Below are 18,211 nucleotides of genomic sequence, written 5' to 3'. Positions count from 1 at the left end.
TCAATGTGTTAAATCTGCTTTACAAAGCTCCAGTCAGACACAACTCCACACAGGGTGAACGTCGACAGCAAACTCAATATGTGGGCACTTTTTATTAATTAATTTATTGATTGATTGATTGATTTATTGATTTATTTATTTTTGAAGGCATATTTAGTTCTTAAAAAGGTGTTTTTCAAAGTGCTGACGTCCCCACAACGTCGTTTTTTTCAGGAGTTACTATCTTTGTGGAGACATTTTCTCAAATGTTGTCCCGCATTGATAGTAATACCTGCCCCCCGCCCCACGCACCCCACGCACCCCACACACCCCACGCACCCCACGCACGCCACGCACCCCACGCACCCCACACTCACACAGACACACACACAGAGACACGGACACACTCACACATAGACACACACACAGACACTGACACACATAGACACACACACACAGACACGGACACACACACACTGACACACACACACAGACACACACACACATAGACACACACACACACACTGACACACATAGACACACACACACACACACTGACACACATAGACACACACACACAGACACGGACACACACACACACACACACACACACATAGACACACACACACACTGACACACACTGACACACATAGACACACACACACAGACAGACACACACGCACACAGACACGGACACACACACACACACAGACACAGACACACACACACGGACACAGACACACACACACAGCTGATCTTGTCAGTAACGTTCTGCTCAATTAATCGACCATTCAGTCCAATTTGCTGCTAAATTAACTGCAGCAACTTCATAGAACAGCTTGCTAACATCTGGTAGCGTTCCTCATGTCTCCCTCTCTCTCCCTCTCCACCGCTCTCTCTCTCTCTCTCTCTCTCTCTCTCTCTCTCTCTCTCCCTCTCTCCCTCTCTCCCTCTCTCCCTCTCTCCACCGCTCTCTCTCCCTCTCTCTCTCTCTTCCCTGCTCTCTCTCCCTCTCTCCCTCCCTCTCCCTCTCTTCCCCGCTCTCTCTCTCTCTCTCTCCCTCTCTTCCCCGCTCTCTCTCCCTCTCTTCTCCTCTCTCTCCCTCTCTCTCCCTCTCTCCACCGCTCTCTCCCTCTCTCCCTCTCTCTCCCTCTCCCTCTCTCTCCCTCTCTCCACCGCTCTCTCCCTCTCTTCCCCGCTCTCTCTCCCTCTCTTCTCCTCTCTCTCCCTCTCTCCACCGCTCTCTCCCTCTCTCTCCCTCTCTCCCTCTCTCTCCCTCTCCACCGCTCTCTCCCTCTGTCCCTCTCTCTCAGAGACCGTGACACTTCTGAACTCAACTGCTAAATCCTAACAATATTTATTGTGCAATTGCCTCGGATCCCAGAAAGACACACTTCCTTTTAAAGGCGAGAATTGTTTTCTTTCTCTATTTTTTAACCATTATTTGAGAAATCACGGATCCACAGCGCCACCTGCTGGCGTCCCGGGGTATCTGGTGACAGCGTGGGTGCAGTTCCGATTCTCCACCCGCAGAGGGCAGCAGAGCCGCGCGCAGAGAGCGGGGACGCCCTTCCGAAGGAAATGACCTCACTCGCTGTGGTTAACATGGCAGCTCCCTTGTGCATGCGAGGAGGCGGGCTGTAGTGTCTTTGCGGCTCTCGGAGGTCAAGAAAGAAGGGAAGGGAAAAGAACAGAAAAGAAGAGAAGAGAAAAGAAGCGCAGCGCAGGGAGATGGTGTTCTTGACATTATCGCGGTGGATACGGAGCAGGGGGCCCGACCGCTACTGGAAGGTGCAAGAGCTTCTGAAACATGCCCGGGTAAGACAGACTGGTGATACTGGGGAGACTGGTGATACTGGGGAGACTGGGGAGACCGGGCAGACCCGTCAGCGCAGCAGCGAGGTTCACTGCGAGCCTCCAGACAGCAGCCGGTCTGATAATAACCGCAGTGCAATTGTGACAGAACACAAAACTCCCTTCCGTTTGTAGACGAGCTGCTGCAGCTGATCCGCCGCCTCACTGTCGTGATATTTTGACGCGACAGCTCCGTGTCGTGCAGGCTGCTGTGGGATCGCGAGCTTCAGGGGGTAACCCTCCTCGTCGCTGCATCGCGCGCTGTGCAGCCCGCAGCCCCTCCTGCACGGTTTCAATCTCATGTCAGCGGACGGGCTGCAGCGCGATCAGCCCCGCCGTGCGTCTTACTGTTAAACTCCTAGTGAAGCCAGGAGTGGATCACACTGCAGTGCAGCGGGAGTCTGAGTCCCAGACCTGGATTTCCTGGTGTCTCTGTCTCATTGTCTCAGTGTCTCAGTGTCTCTCTGTCTCAGTGTCTCTCTGTCTCTCTGTCTCAGTGTCTCTCTGTCTCAGTGTCCAGTGTCTCTCTGTCTCAGTGTCTCTCTGTCTCAGTGTCCAGTGTCTCTCTGTCTCATTGTCTCAGTGTCTCAGTGTCTCTCTGTCTCAGTGTCTCTCTGTCTCTCTGTCTCAGTGTCTCTCTGTCTCAGTGTCCAGTGTCTCTCTGTCTCAGTGTCTCAGTGTCTCTCTGTCTCAGTGTCTCTCTGTCTCAGTGTCTTATTGTCTCAGTGTCTCAGTGTCTCTCTGTCTCAGTGTCTCAGTGTCTCTCTGTCTCAGTGTCTTATTGTCTCAGTGTCTCAGTGTCTCTCTGTCTCAGTGTCTCAGTGTCTCTGCCCCGTGTTCCCCTCACGTCTCTCTTCCTGTTCTCCAGCACTTCCGTGGCAGGAAGAGTCGCTGTTACCGGCTGGCAGTGCGGGCGGTGCGGAGAGCCTTCGTCTACGCCAGCAAGTCGAGGAAGAGGAAGAGGAGGAGCATGAGGACGGTACAGCATACGAGACCCCCCCACAACCCCCCCAACAACAACCCCACTCCCCCAGCAACAACCCCCCCAACAACAACCCCACACCCCAGCAACAACCCCACACCCCCCAGCAACAACCCCACACCCCCAGCAACAACCCCCCCAGCAACAACCCCACACCCCCCCAGCAACAACCCCACACCCCCCAGCAACAACCCCACACCCCAACAACAACCCCCCCAACAACCCCACACCCCCAGCAACAACCCCCCCAACAACAACCCCACACCCCCCAGCAACAACCCCACACCCCCCAGCAACAACCCCCCAGCAACAACCCCCCCAGCAACAACCCCACACCCCCCCCAGTAAGAATTACCACTGACACACACCCACCCCCTGACACGCACGCACGCACGCAGCCTCGCTCCCTCGTGTGTGTTGTATCTCCTGTATTGTTTCACATTCTCTCTCTCTCTCTCTCTCTGTCTCTCAGCTGTGGATCACTCGCCTCGCTGCTGCCTCCCGGGAACACGGCCTCAAATATCCCGTCCTCATCCACTACCTGCTCAAGGTGAGGGCTCCCCTCTCCTCTCCTCTCTCCCCTCCCCCCTCCTCTCCCCTCCCCCTCCCCTCTCTCTCCTCTCCTCTCTCTCTGTGTAGTACAGGCTGTATTGACTCTCTCTCTGTGTAGTACAGGCTGTATTGACTCTCTCTCTCTGTGTAGTACAGGCTGTATTGACTCTCTCTCTCTGTGTAGTACAGGCTGTATTGACTCTCTCTCTGTGTAGTACAGGCTGTATTGACTCTCTCTCTCTCTCTGTGTAGTACAGGCTGTATTGACTCTCTCTCTCTGTGTAGTACAGGCTGTATTGACTCTCTCTCTCTGTGTAGTACAGGCTGTATTGACTCTCTCTCTGTGTAGTACAGGCTGTATTGACTCTCTCTCTCTCTCTCTGTGTAGTACAGGCTGTATTGACTCTCTCTCTCTGTGTAGTACAGGCTGTATTGACTCTCTCTCTGTGTAGTACAGGCTGTATTGACTCTCTCTCTCTGTGTAGTACAGGCTGTATTGACTCTCTCTCTCTCTGTAGTACAGGCTGTATTGACTCTCTCTCTGTGTAGTACAGGCTGTATTGACTCTCTCTCTCTGTGTAGTACAGGCTGTATTGACTCTCTCTCTCTGTGTAGTACAGGCTGTATTGACTCTCTCTCTGTGTAGTACAGGCTGTATTGACTCTCTCTCTCTGTGTAGTACAGGCTGTATTGACTCTCTCTCTCTGTGTAGTACAGGCTGTATTGACTCTCTCTCTCTGTGTAGTACAGGCTGTATTGACTCTCTCTCTGTGTAGTACAGGCTGTATTGACTCTCTCTCTCTGTGTAGTACAGGCTGTATTGACTCTCTCTCTCTGTGTAGTACAGGCTGTATTGACTCTCTCTCTCTCTGTGTAGTACAGGCTGTATTGACTCTCTCTCTGTGTAGTACAGGCTGTATTGACTCTCTCTCTGTGTAGTACAGGCTGTATTGACTCTCTCTCTCTGTGTAGTACAGGCTTTATTGACTCTCTCTGTGTAGTACAGGCTGTAAGGGCAGCAGTGTGGAGTAGTGGTTAGGGCTCTGGACTCTTGACCAGAGGGTCGTGGGTTCAATCCCCAGTGGGGGACACTGCTGCTGTACCCTTGAGCAAGGTACTTTACCTAGATTGCTCCAGTAAAAACTCAACTGTATAAATGGGTAATTGTATGTGAAAATAATGTGATATCTTGTAAGTCGCCCTGGATAAGGGCGTCTGCTAAGAAATAATATTTATTTATTTATTTATTGACTCTCTCTGTGTAGTACAGGCTGTATTGACTCTCTCTCTCTGTGTAGTACAGGCTGTATTGACTCTCTCTCTCTGTGTAGTACAGGCTGTATTGACTCTCTCTCTGTGTAGTACAGGCTGTATTGACTCTCTCTCTCTGTGTAGTACAGGCTGTATTGACTCTCTCTCTCTCTCTGTGTAGTACAGGCTGTATTGACTCTCTCTCTCTCTGTGTAGTACAGGCTGTATTGACTCTCTCTCTCTGTGTAGTACAGGCTGTATTGACTCTCTCTCTCTGTGTAGTACAGGCTGTATTGACTCTCTCTCTCTGTGTAGTACAGGCTGTATTGACTCTCTCTCTCTGTGTAGTACAGGCTGTATTGACTCTCTCTCTGTGTAGTACAGGCTGTATTGACTCTCTCTCTCTCTGTAGTACAGGCTGTATTGACTCTCTCTCTGTGTAGTACAGGCTGTATTGACTCTCTCTCTCTGTGTAGTACAGGCTGTATTGACTCTCTCTCTCTCTGTGTAGTACAGGCTGTATTGACTCTCTCTCTCTGTGTAGTACAGGCTGTATTGACTCTCTGTGTAGTACAGGCTGTATTGACTCTCCTCTCTCCTCTCTCTCTGTCTCAGGTCTGTATTGACTCTCTCTCTCCTCTCTCTCAGTCTCAGGTCTCTCTCAATCGGAAGGTCCTTGCAGAGCTTGCTGTCTTGGAGCCGCGCTCGTTCTCCTCTCTTGCCCAGCTGGCGGCCGCGCGGAGGGGGGAGGGGCTGGCGGCCGCGCTGGGGGAGGGGAAGGAGCCCGAGGGCGTGTTCTCCCGCATCGTCCAATCACAGTGAACCAACCTCTCCCCAGCTTCCTCTCATCTCACTACCCCAATTCCACATCACGTTTATTTACTAAGCTGTGCTGCTCATCTGCATCAGCCACTGGGGTCTGGGGAATGCTGGGCTGGGCTGGGCTGGGCTGGGCTGGGCTGGGAGGAGGCTGGGCTGGGCTGGGCTGGGCTGGGCTGGGCTGGGAGGATGCTGGGATGGGATGGGATGGGATGGGATGGGATGGGATGGGATGGGATGGGCTGGGAGGATTGCTGTTAGGAGGCTGGGCTGGGCTGGGCTGGGCTGGGAGGATGCTGGGCTGAGCTGGGCTGGGCTGGGAGGATGCTGGGCTGGGCTGGGCTGGGCTAGGCTGGGAAGATGCTGGGATGGGCTGGGCTGGGCTGGGCTGGGCTGGGCTGGGCTAGGCTGGGAAGATGCTGGGATGGGCTGGGATGGGCTGGGCTGGGCTGGGCTGGGCTAGGCTGGGAAGATGCTGGGCTGGGCTGGGAGGATGCTGGGCTGGGCTGGGCTGGGCTAGGCTGGGAAGATGCTGGGCTGGGCTGGGCTGGGAGGATGCTGGGCTGGGCTGGGCTGGGCTGGGCTAGGCTGGGAAGATGCTGGGATGGGCTGGGCTGGGCTGGGCTGGGATGGGCTGGGCTGGGCTGGGCTAGGCTGGGCTGGGCTAGGCTGGGAAGATGCTGGGATGGGCTGGGCTGGGATGGGCTGGGCTGGGCTAGGCTGGGAAGATGCTGGGCTGGGCTGGGCTGGGCTGGGAGGATGCTGGGCTGGGCTGGGCTGGGCTGGGCTGGGAGGATGCTGGGATGGGCTGGGCTGGGCTGGGCTGGGCTGGGGATAGTCCTGAGAATCAGCACAGTGTGTGGAGGGGGGGGGGGGAGGGGTTTATATTAATATTATTAGTTGTTGTTTTGATGTGAAAAAATGAGAATAAAAATAAAGTGAAATACAAGAACCAAGAGTTTGCGTGTTTGTTTGTTTGTGTCACTTTATCTTAATCTTTAATCTTCTTAAATGTATATAAAATAACACATCGATTCCTAATTCTGTAAGATAACCCGCACTGCACCTTTAAATTTGCAGTCAAAACACCATTTTGTCACTGCAGCGATTATCTGACGTCACTTGGAAACTTGCGTAACTAGAACGAGTCCCGGCCGGAACTCTGTCAGGGCTTCCCGCTGTCAATCAAACCTAAACACACCACAAACGTGGGAGCGACAGCAGCTCCAGCCAGTCACAGCGCAGATACACCGCGGCGGGGGCGGAGCCCGTGCTGTTTGGGTTTGTTTCTGTCCAATAACGTGCGAGCGTGGGCGGTAGCCTGGTTCTCGAAACGCGGCCCCGGTGTTGCGTAACACTTTCTCCCCGGCTGTAGACTGAGCGATGGCGGCCGGTGAGGCGGGTTTTGCCGGCACTCCGGCCGAGGGGATCCTGATTGGAGAGAAGCGCTACTCCGGAGTGAAGCTGACCCTGGATAACTGCCTGCTTCCCAGGGAGCTACTCTCCCAAACCCCGTCGGCGGCTCACGGCCTGCGGCCCGACACCGAAGCAGAGCTCCGGCGGGAGGGCTGCGAGCTGATCCAGGCCGCGGGGATCCTGCTCAAACTGCCGCAGGTAAGAGACGCTGAGCGGGGCGAGCGACCGAGGAAAGAGCGGTGTTGGTAGCGGGGGGTGGTGAAAGAGAGAGAGAGAGAGAGAGAGAGAGAGAGAGAGAGGGAGAGGGAGAGGGAGAGACTCTGATGGCGGGTTTATGGACAGCGGCCTGGTGTTTACATATTCGGGGGCTGCGAGAGAGGAACGTAAAAGTAACGTGGACTCAGTGAGTCGTGGCTCTAGTGGAGCTGAGGAGGGACTGGGAGGGAGGGAGGCAGTGTGGCTCTAGTGGAGCTGAGGAGGGACTGGGAGGGAGGGAGGCAGTGTGGCTCTAGTGGAGCTGAGGAGGGACTGGGAGGGAGGGAGGCAGTGTGGCTCTAGTGGAGCTGAGGAGGGACTGGGAGGGAGGGAGGCAGTGTGGCTCTAGTGGAGCTGAGGAGGGACTGGGAGGGAGGGAGGCAGTGTGGCTCTAGTGGAGCTGAGGAGGGACTGGGAGGGAGGGAGGCAGTGTGGCTCTAGTGGAGCTGAGGAGGGACTGGGAGGGAGGGAGGCAGTGTGGCTCTAGTGGAGCTGAGGAGGGACTGGGAGGGAGGGAGGCAGTGTGGCTCTAGTGGAGCTGAGGAGGGACTGGGAGGGAGGGAGGCAGTGTGGCTCTAGTGGAGCTGAGGAGGGGCTGGGAGGGAGGGAGGCAGTGTGGCTCTAGTGGAGCTGAGGAGGGACTGGGAGGGAGGGAGGCAGTGTGGCTCTAGTGGAGCTGAGGAGGGACTGGGAGGGAGGGAGGCAGTGTGGCTCTAGTGGAGCTGAGGAGGGGCTGGGAGGGAGGGAGGCAGTGTGGCTCTAGTGGAGCTGAGGAGGGACTGGGAGGGAGGGAGGCAGTGTGGCTCTAGTGGAGCTGAGGAGGGACTGGGAGGGAGGGAGGCAGTGTGGCTCTAGTGGAGCTGAGGAGGGACTGGGAGGGAGGGAGGCAGTGTGGCTCTAGTGGTTAGAGTTGAGGAGGGACTGGGAGGGAGGGAGGCAGTGTGGCTCTAGTGGTTAGAGTTGAGGAGGGACTGGGAGGGAGGGAGGCAGTGTGGCTCTAGTGGAGCTGAGGAGGGGCTGGGAGGGAGGGAGGCAGTGTGGCTCTAGTGGTTAGAGTTGAGGAGGGACTGGGAGGGAGGGAGGCAGTGTGGCTCTAGTGGTTAGAGTTGAGGAGGGACTGGGAGGGAGGGAGGCAGTGTGGCTCTAGTGGAGCTGAGGAGGGGCTGGGAGGGAGGGAGGCAGTGTGGCTCTAGTGGTGAGAGTTGGGGGTGAGTGAAGCAGTTTGTTGAAGCCGTTAGGTTTTTTAAAGGCACGTTGGAGCTGCTCTTATAGTTGATATCCTGTGATTCCAATTTGAATTGTGTTCCTGTTTTAGGTTGCCATGGCCACCGGGCAGATCCTGTTCCAGCGATTCTTTTACTGCAAATCATTTGTGAAGCACTCCATGGAGGTGAGGGAGAGGGGAGAGGGGTGAGGAGGGAGAGGGGAGAGGGGAGAGGGGAGAGGGGAGGGAATAGACTTTATTCAGATCAGAACTCCATTTATTTACATTCAATTCCTATATCCCCAAGTTCAAATCAGTGTGTGTGTGTGTGCTGTCTTGTGTTATTAGCTGTGTGTTTTGACTCTGTGTGTGTGTGTGTGCTCTCTTGTGTTATTAGCTGTGTGTTTTGACTCTGTGTGTGTGTGTGCGCTCTCTTGTGTTATTAGCTGTGTGTTTTGACTCTGTGTGTGTGTGCTCTCTTGTGTTATTAGCTGTGTGTTTTGACTCTGTGTGTGTGTGTGCTCTCTTGTGTTATTAGCTGTGTGTTTTGACTCTGTGTGTGTGTGTGCTCTCGTATTATTAGCTGTGTGTTTTGACTCTCTGACTCTCTCTCTCTCGGTCTCGGTCTCTCTGCTCCAGTACATCGGCATGGCCTGCCTGCACCTCGCCTCGAAGATCGAAGAGGAGCCGCGGAGAGTGCGGGACGTCCTGAACGTGTTCCACCGGCTGAGGCAGATCAAGCAGCGCCGGTGAGAGAGCGGGGGCGACCACGGGACCCTTCCTAACAGGGTTAATACAGAGCGGGGGCGACCACGGGACCCTTCCCGACAGGGTTAATACAGAGCAGGGGCGACCGCGGGACCCTTCCCGACAGGGTTAGTACAGAGCAGGGGCGACCGCGGGACCCTTCCCGACAGGGTTAATACAGAGCGGGGGCGACCGCGGGACCCTTCCCGACAGGGTTAGTACAGAGCAGGGGCGACCGCGGGACCCTTCCCGACAGGGTTAATACAGAGCGGGGGCGACCGCGGGACCCTTCCCGACAGGGTTAGTACAGAGCGGGGGCGACCGCGGGACCCTTCCCGACAGGGTTAGTACAGAGCGGGGGCGACCGCGGGACCCTTCCCGACAGGGTTAGTACAGAGCGGGGGCGACCGCGGGACCCTTCCCGACAGGGTTAGTACAGAGCGGGGGCGACCGCGGGACCCTTCCCGACAGGGTTAGTACAGAGCGGGGGCGACCGCGGGACCCTTCCCGACAGGGTTAGTACAGAGCGGGGGCGACCGCGGGACCCTTCCCGACAGGGTTAGTACAGAGCGGGGGTGACCGCGGGACCCTTCCCGACAGGGTTAGTACAGAGCGGGGGCGACCCTTCCTGACAGGGTTAGTACAGAGCGGGGGCGACCGCGGGACCCTTCCCGACAGGGTTAGTACAGAGCGGGGGCGACCGCGGGACCCTTCCTGACAGGGTTAGTACAGAGCGGGGGTGACCGCGGGACCCTTCCCGACAGGGTTAGTACAGAGCGGGGGCGACCGCGGGACCCTTCCCGACAGGGTTAGTACAGAGCGGGGGTGACCGCGGGACCCTTCCCGACAGGGTTAGTACAGAGCGGGGGCGACCCTTCCTGACAGGGTTAGTACAGAGCGGGGGCGACCGCGGGACCCTTCCCGACAGGGTTAGTACAGAGCGGGGGCGACCGCGGGACCCTTCCTGACAGGGTTAATACAGAGCGGGGGTAATCACATTGAACGAGTTTAATCTCCTATAATCTCTTTCCCCCCTCTCCCTCATTCCCCCTCTCAGGAAGCTGTCTCCTCTGCCTCTGGATGTGAGTTACATCTTCCTGAAGAATCAGGTGATCAAAGCGGAGCGGCGTGTGCTGAAGGAGCTGGGCTTCTGTGTGCACGTCAAGCACCCGCACAAGGTAACCTGGCTGAGACCTGAGCACACACCTGAGGAATCACCTGAGCACACACCTGAGCACACACCTGAGGAATCACCTGAGCACACACCTGAGCACACACCTGAGCACACACCTGAGCACTCACCTGAGCACACACCTGAGCACACACCTGAGGAATCACCTGAGCATACACCTGAGCACACACCTGAGGAATCACCTCAGCACACACCTGCACACACACAGGATCCCCTCCCCTGCTCCAGTGTGTTTGCTGTGGGTCTCTGAGCTGTGCTGCTCTGTGCTGCAGTGTGTTTGCTGTGGGTCTCTGAGCTGTGCTGCTCTGTGCTCCAGTGTGTTTGCTGTGGGTCTCTGAGCTGTGCTGCTCTGTGCTGCAGTGTGTTTGCTGTGGGTCTCTGAGCTGTGCTCCAGTGTGTTTGCTGTGGGTCTCTGAGCTGTGCTGCTCTGTGCTGCAGTGTGTTTGCTGTGGGTCTCTGAGCTGTGCTCCAGTGTGTTTGCTGTGGGTCTCTGAGCTGTGCTGCTCTGTGCTGCAGTGTGTTTGCTGTGGGTCTCTGAGCTGTGCTCCAGTGTGTTTGCTGTGGGTCTCTGAGCTGTGCTGCTCTGTGCTGCAGTGTGTTTGCTGTGGGTCTCTGAGCTGTGCTCCAGTGTGTTTGCTGTGGGTCTCTGAGCTGTGCTGCTCTGTGCTGCAGTGTGTTTGCTGTGGGTCTCTGAGCTGTGCTCCAGTGTGTTTGCTGTGGGTCTCTGAGCTGTGCTGCTCTGTGCTGCAGTGTGTTTGCTGTGGGTCTCTGAGCTGTGCTCCAGTGTGTTTGCTGTGGGTCTCTGAGCTGTGCTGCTCTGTGCTCCAGTGTGTTTGCTGTGGGTCTCTGAGCTGTGCTGCTCTCTGTGTTTCAGATCATCGTGATGTACATTCAGGTTCTGGAGCTCGAAAAGAACAAGAGCCTGGTGCAGACAGCCTGGTGAGTCCCAGCCCCCTCCCAGTGAGTCCCAGCCCCCTCCCAGTGAGTCCCAGTCCCTTGTAATTGTGTAAATGTGATGCATCATGTATTTGATTTCTCTCCTCTCAGGAACTACATGAATGACAGCCTGCGCACCGACGTGTTTGTGCGCTTCGACCCCGAGAGCATCGCCTGTGCGTGTGTGTACCTGGCAGCACGGGCCCTGCAGGTGAGAACCCCCAACCCCCAACCCCCACCCTAACCCCAACCCCCACCCCCACCCAACCCCCAACCCCCAACCCCCAACCCCAACCCCAACCTGGCAGCACGGGCCCTGCAGGTGAGACCCCCCTACCCCTAACCCCAACCCTAACCCCAACCCCCACCCCAACCCCCTAACCCCAACCCCCACCCCAACCCTACCCCTAACCCCAACCCCCACCCCAACCTGGCAGCACGGGCCCTGCAGGTGAGACCCCCCTACACCCAACCCCAACCCCAACCCCAACCCTAACCCCCACCCCCACCCCAACCCCAACCCTAACCTGGCAGCACGGGCCCTGCAGGTGAGACACGCACACACACAGACACACTGACCAGTAACACACAGACACACCGCCCCCTGCAGGCGAGAGACTGCAGCAGGACCAGCCCGCCTCTCCCTGTCAGTGATGTCATCTTTACTGCCGTTTCTAACCCTGCTCCCTCCTGCCCTGCAGATCCCGCTGCCCAACCAGCCGCACTGGTTCCTGCTGTTCGGAGTGGAAGAGGAGGGGATCCGAGAGATCTGCCAGAGGATACTGCAGCTGTACCTGCCCTGCAAGGTGAGGGGAGAGGGGAGAGGGGAGAGGGGAGAGGGGAGAGGGGAGAGGGGGTGGGTGGGATCAGTCCTGCAGGTGAAGCTGTTGCTGGTGTCCGTGTTGGAGTGACTCTGCCTCTCCCTCCTCTCCCCCAGACTCCTCTCTCCTCTCTGGAGCGGTGAGGGAGAGTGGGTGGGGTGAGGGAGAGTGGGGTGGGGTGGGGTGAGGGAGAGGGGGTGGGTGGGATCAGTCCTGCAGGTGAAGCTGTTGCTGGTGTCCGTGTTGGAGTGACTCTCCCCCTCCCTCCTCTCCCCCAGACTCCTCTCTCCTCTCTGGAGCAGCTGGTGCAGCAGTGCCGACTGGCCCTGGACGAGGCGCGCACGCAGACCAAGAGGCTGCTGCCCAACGGGACCCCCAAACTGGAGACCCCCGCGGGCTTCTCCCCCGCATCCAAGACCGGTGAGCCAACCAGCACAACCAGTACAGCCAGCAGCGGAGTCACAACAACCAGTAAAAATCACCAGGGCTGGGAATGAGACTCCTGCTGCACAGCAGTGTCGCCCGCTCCAGGGTTTACTGACCGCTTGATCAGCCCCAGTGTGTGAAGGTAACGAGCTCAGGGGAGTCTGATTGAACTCGCAGGGAAACCAGGAGTGGATCACACTGCTGTGCAGCTGCCCATCCCTGCACACAGTGCTGCTGAGAAGAGATTTAGAATTGTGAATCGATGCAAAGTCCTCAAACACTGTACCTATGTGTGTCTCTCTCAGGTATGTCTCTCTCAGGTGTGTGTCTCTCGTGTGTGTCTCTCTCAGGTGTGTGTCTCTCGTGTGTGTGTGTGTCTCTCTCAGGTGTGTGTCTCTCGTGTGTGTGTGTGTCTCTCTCAGGTGTGTGTGTCTCTCATTCAGGTGTGTGTCTCTCTCAGGTGTGTGTCTCTCGTGTGTGTGTCTCTCTCTCAGGTGTGTGTCTCTCGTGTGTGTGTGTCTCTCATTCAGGTGTGTGTCTCTCTCTCAGGTGTGTGTGTCTCTCCCCTCCCCTCAGGCTCCCCGGTGGAAGGGAAGGCTCCGCGTCGGTCTCCTCTCTCTCTTCAGGCTGTGAAGAATCTCCGGCGCCGGCTGGACGAGGAGGAGAGGCGGGCGAGATCACGCAGCCCCGTCGTCAGGTACTATCACCCTCGCACCCGCGCTGTCTGCAACACCCAGGAACACTGCTAGTGCAAACGTGTGTCACTCAATTACACTGGAGACCCTGAGAGAGACTTCTAGTGGAAACGCCTGCCATTGAATTTACACTGAAGACACTGAGAGAGACTTCTAGTGGAAACGTTTGCCATTGAATTTACACTGAAGACCCTGAGAGACTTCTAGTGGAAACGTTTGTCACTGAATTGTTTTTGTGTTTCTGTGCTGCGTTGCTAATTCTCTCTCTCTGTGTGTGTGTGTGTTTTCTCGTGTGCGTGCGTGTGGGTGTGTCTGGCAGGAAGGGGCGTGGTCACAGTGCTCAGCGCAGCTCCGCTCACCCTGGCTCTCCTGCACGCAGCCTGAAGCGCAGGTACGTACCCAACACTGCAGCCCCGTGAACCCTTTAACCCAGCCTGGCCTGTCCACACCCTGAATTCATAGCATTCCCTGCATCTCTCCTCTCCCAGGAGAAGCCGCAGCATGTGCTCCCACAGCGCCTCCTCTTCCAGACGCAGGGGGCGCAGCAGCTCCTCCCCGTCCCGCAGCCGCAGCGACTCCCCCCCGCCCCCGAGACCCCCCCGGAGAGAGCGGCGAGGAGGCAGGGAGAGGAGACCGGAGCACAGAGAGGGGCCCCCGCGCTCCCGGGAGAGACGCTAGCACTGGAACCATACCTCGAGAGACTGGACACAGGATCACCCGGGGCCACAGTGACCCGCACTCGAGGGGGGGGGGGGGAGGGTTCATCCACAGAGGGGCCCCTGCGCTCCCGGGAGAGACGCTAGCACTGGAACCATACCTCGAGAGACTGGGCACAGGATCACCCGGGGCCACCGTGACCCGCACTCGAGGGGGGGGGTTCATCCACAGAGGGGCCCCCGCGCTCCCGGGAGAGACGCTAGCACTGGAACCATACCTCGAGAGACTGAACACAGGATCACCCGGGGCCACCGTGACCCGCACTCGAGGGGGGGGGTTCATCCACAGAGGGGCCCCCGCGCTCCTGGGAGAGACGCTAGCACTGGAACCATACCTCAAGAGACTGGACACAGGATCACCCGGGGCCACAGTGACCCGCACTCAAGGGGGGAGGGTCATCATGTCCGCCAGGCCCTGTGGAGGTGTTGAGACGGGAGAGGGGTCGGTGTCTCTGACCCGCACTGCCTCACTTCTTTGTATTTTTTTGTTTTTCTGAAATATTTTGAAATAAAAAGTTGTTTTTCTGTTTTTTTGTTTTTTTTTTGGGGGGGGTGATGATGTCACGCGCTTCATTTTGAATGGTGTTCCTATTTTAATAATGCAGTCTGAGCTTCATTTTGAATGGTGTTCCTATTTTAATAATGCAGTCTGAGCTTCATTTTGAATGGTGTTCCTATTTTAATAATGCAGTCTGAGCTTCATTTTGAATGGTGTTCCTATTTTAATAATGCAGTCTGAGCTTCATTTTGAATGGTGTTCCTATTTTAATAATGCAGTCTGAGCTTCATTTTGAATGGTGTTCCTATTTTAATAATGCAGTCTGTGCTTCATTTTGAATGGTGTTCCTATTTTAATAATGCAGTCTGTGCTTCATTTTGAATGGTGTTCCTATTTTAATAATGCAGTCTGAGCTTCATTTTGAATGGCGTTCCTATTTTAATAATGCAGTCTGTGCTTCATTTTGAATGGGGTTCCTATTTTAATAATGCAGTCTGAGCTTCATTTTGAATGGGGTTCCTATTTTAATAATGCAGTCTGAGCTTCATTTTGAATGGTGTTCCTGTTTTAATAATGCAGTCTGTGCTTCATTTTGAATGGTGTTCCTGTTTTAATAATGCAGTCTGAGCTTCATTTTGAATGGTGTTCCTATTTTAATAATGCAGTCTGTGCTTCATTTTGAATGGCGTTCCTATTTTAATAATGCAGTCTGAGCTTCATTTTGAATGGTGTTCCTATTTTAATAATGCTGTCTGAGCTTCATTTTGAATGGTGTTTCTGTTTTAATAATGCTGTTCTCTCACAGCTGTTGCACATCGTTCATCCTTCTGCACTGAAATGGTGTGTTTTTGTCATTTTGTTTTTTTTCAAACCCGCTCCAGAGCAGATATCACACAAGAACCCGTTTCTATTGAACTGAGACGCCTTGGCAAAGAACATGTTCTTCTGTTTTAATAAAGACAATTTGTTTTTCAAACTAAGTTCTCTGTTATCAATTATATTTTACACACTGCAGCTCAGCTCTCTAACCACTGAGCCACTCAAACCCGCTGCCTTCCACACTGCAGCCCAGCTCTCTAACCACTGAGCCACTCAAACCCGCTGCCTTCCACACCGCAGCCCAGCTCTCTAACCACTGAGCCTCTCAAACCCGCTGCCTTCCACACTGCAGCCCAGCTCTCTCACCACTGAGCCACTCAAACCCGCTGCCTTCCACACTGCAGCCCAGCTCTCTAACCACTGAGCCACTCAAACCCACTGCCTTCCACACTGCAGCCCAGCTCTCTAACCACTGAGCCACTCAAACCCGCTGCCTTCCACACTGCAGCCCAGCTCTCTAACCACTGAGCCACTCAAACCCGCTGCCTTCCACACCGCAGCCCAGCTCTCTAACCACTGAGCTACTCAAACCCGCTGCCTTCCACACTGCAGCCCAGCTCTCTCACCACTGAGCCACTCAAACCCGCTGCCTTCCACACTGCAGCCCAGCTCTCTCACCACTGAGCTACTCAAACCCGCTGCCTTCCACACTGCAGCCCAGCTCTCTAACCACTGAGCCACTCAAACCCGCTGCCTTCCACACTGCAGCCCAGCTCTCTAACCACTGAGCCACTCAAACCCGCTGCCTTCCACACTGCAGCCCAGCTCTCTCACCACTGAGCCACTCAAACCCGCTGCCTTCCACACTGCAGCCCAGCTCTCTCACCGCTGAGCCACTCACACCCGCTGCCTTGTACACAGCATTGTCGACTACCCCCTCTAGTGGCGGAGGGCTGAACTGCAGTTCACAACAGACAGCAGTGCACAGTGGAATATAAACGCATGACTTTGACTCGTTCGTGGTTCAAATTACAGTAACAACCTCCGAAAAATAGAAATATTAATAAAAATAAATACAAGGCAGCAGGGTGTCTACGGGCGGGGAGGAAGCATTTCTTTTGAATTACAAATGAAATGATTTGAATCAGATTTGTTGCGGAAGTCGGTCCTGGGGGTTCGCTGTCTGTGTGCGTGTCGGCTCGTTTTTTTTTGTGAAGCGTCGTATTCAGGGTTAGATCATTTCTAGTGTAATGCAGAATATACGATCCGATTCAGCCGTGTGCCTTTCTAAACAATCCGACTCGTCCGGCATCCATTCCTGACCGGTCCCAAATACGGAACTCTTGTTTCCGGGAGGGGCGTGTGAAAGTGTGCGACAGGAAGTGTAGCAGCGGGTCACATTGCGGTGTCGGGAGCGGGTAAGTCACGGTTTCGTTTATTTTTAATAACCCCCAAATCTGAGGTTTGGGGTGACAGCGGTGTGCGCGAATCCGTTACCAATTCTTTACCAGAGTCAGACAGACGTAATATTTGTGATAAAGATTGTTCTGTATTTGTAATAATAACCTCCTACTGCTGTATGTAATGGGGGGGGGGGCACTGTGACCGGAGGGTTATTATTATTAACTCGCCTCTAATCTAAACCCCCAATAGCTGTATTTCCAGACCCCCCAGCTCTACATGCTGCACGCACACTTCCTTTCACTTTCTCATTGCCATTGACTGGTATGAAAAACTGCACAGACAACACAGGAAGTGTCACGTTTTTAACAGCGTCCTTTCTGCTTCAAGTGACACCTGTCGGCTTAAAACATGTTAAGAATGTCACACGCGTTCTCTGAGGGGTGTTATAAAGTCACACGCGTTCTCTGAGGGGTGTTATAAAGTCACACGCGTTCTCTGAGGGGTGTTATAAAGTCACACGCGTTCTCTGAGGGGTGTTATAAAGTCACACGCGTTCTCTGAGGGGTGTTATAAAGTCACACGCGTTCTCTGAGGGGTGTTATAAAGTCACACGCGTTCTCTGAGGGGTGTTATAAAGTCACACGCGTTCTCTGAGGGGTGTTATAAAGTCACACGCGTTCTCTGAGGGGTGTTATAAAGTCACACGCGTTCTCTGAGGGGTGTTATAAAGTCACACGCGTTCTCTGAGGGGTGTTATAAAGTCACACGCGTTCTCTGAGGGGTGTTATAAAGTCACACGCGTTCTCTGAGGGGTGTTATAAAGTCACACGCGTTCTCTGAGGGGTGTTATAAAGTCACACGCGTTCTCTGAGGGGTATTATAAAGTCACACGCGTTCTCTGAGGGGTGTTATAAAGTCACACGCGTTCTCTGAGGGGTGTTATAAAGTCACACGCGTTCTCTGAGGGGTGTTATAAAGTCACACACGTTCTCTGAGGGGTGTTATAAAGTCACACGCGTTCTCTGAGGGGTGTTATAAAGTCACACGCGTTCTCTGAGGGGTATTATAAAGTCACACGCGTTGTTGTATATTCCTGTTGTTGCTGTTCCAGTTCCCCTCAGACGTCTCTCTCTCTCTCTCTCTCTCTCTCTCTCTCTCTCCCTCCACCTCTCTCTCTCTCTCTCTCTCTCTCTCTCTCTCTCTCTCTCTCTCTCTCTCTCTCTCTCTCTCTCTCTCCCTCCACCTCTCTCTCTCTCTCTCTCTCTCTCTCTCTCCTCTCTCTCTCTCTCTCTCTCTCTCTCTGCAGTGTTTCGAAGGACAGTGAATTGTTCAGCATGTTTCTGTCGCGGATCCCGGCTCACCTGCGCGCGGCCTCCTCTCTCGTCTCAGGTGAGCTCATCGCCAGGCCCCCGTGGTCCCTGAACCACGCCTGGGGCCACGCAGAGTGCGATTGTGCCTTTAATTCAGCACTGCTGTGTGTGGGATAGTTAGGGATGCATTTATTTGCTGTAATTAAATCTCTCTCCCTCTTTCTCTCCCTATCTCTCCCCCTCCCTCTCCCCCTCCCCCCCCTCCTCTCAGGCTGCCTGCAGTTCTCTGGAAGGCCAGTGTGTGGTGCTGTGGTGCTGAGCTGGCCCCCCTGTG

The 18,211-nt window shown here is 55.0% G+C and overlaps 2 protein-coding genes and 1 long non-coding RNA gene across 3 annotated transcripts; all 3 read left to right on the top strand.

Moving 5' to 3' along the window:
- Nucleotides 1–1,415: 1,415 nt before the first annotated feature.
- Nucleotides 1,416–5,576, top strand: LOC117411675 (large ribosomal subunit protein bL20m). Its single transcript, XM_059018824.1, has 4 exons — nt 1,416–1,797; nt 2,702–2,812; nt 3,288–3,365; nt 5,267–5,576. The coding sequence occupies exons 1-4, from the start codon at nt 1,711–1,713 to the stop codon at nt 5,438–5,440; spliced, it is 450 nt and encodes a 149-aa protein (XP_058874807.1). The 5' UTR covers nt 1,416–1,710; the 3' UTR covers nt 5,441–5,576.
- A 1,178-nt stretch (nt 5,577–6,754) lies between these two features.
- Nucleotides 6,755–15,320, top strand: LOC117970435 (cyclin-L2-like). The gene is made up of 11 exons (XM_059018822.1): nt 6,755–7,051; nt 8,424–8,498; nt 8,952–9,061; nt 10,117–10,237; nt 11,126–11,190; nt 11,299–11,398; nt 11,889–11,993; nt 12,287–12,428; nt 13,011–13,131; nt 13,449–13,520; nt 13,618–15,320. Exons 1-11 carry the CDS (start codon nt 6,821–6,823, stop codon nt 13,805–13,807), a joined length of 1,332 nt encoding a protein of 443 aa, XP_058874805.1. The 5' UTR covers nt 6,755–6,820; the 3' UTR covers nt 13,808–15,320.
- Nucleotides 15,321–16,138: 818 nt separating this feature from the next.
- On the top strand, nt 16,139–18,205 carry LOC117970429 (uncharacterized). Its single transcript, XR_009322080.1, has 3 exons — nt 16,139–16,581; nt 17,874–17,956; nt 18,149–18,205. It is a non-coding gene; the product is annotated as an uncharacterized LOC117970429 (long non-coding RNA).
- The last annotated feature ends 6 nt before the right edge of the window (nt 18,206–18,211 follow it).

This window comes from Acipenser ruthenus, unplaced genomic scaffold (assembly GCF_902713425.1).
Source record: "Acipenser ruthenus unplaced genomic scaffold, fAciRut3.2 maternal haplotype, whole genome shotgun sequence".
NCBI lineage: Eukaryota > Metazoa > Chordata > Actinopteri > Acipenseriformes > Acipenseridae > Acipenser > Acipenser ruthenus.
This window is presented reverse-complemented; position numbering and strand designations above follow the sequence as displayed.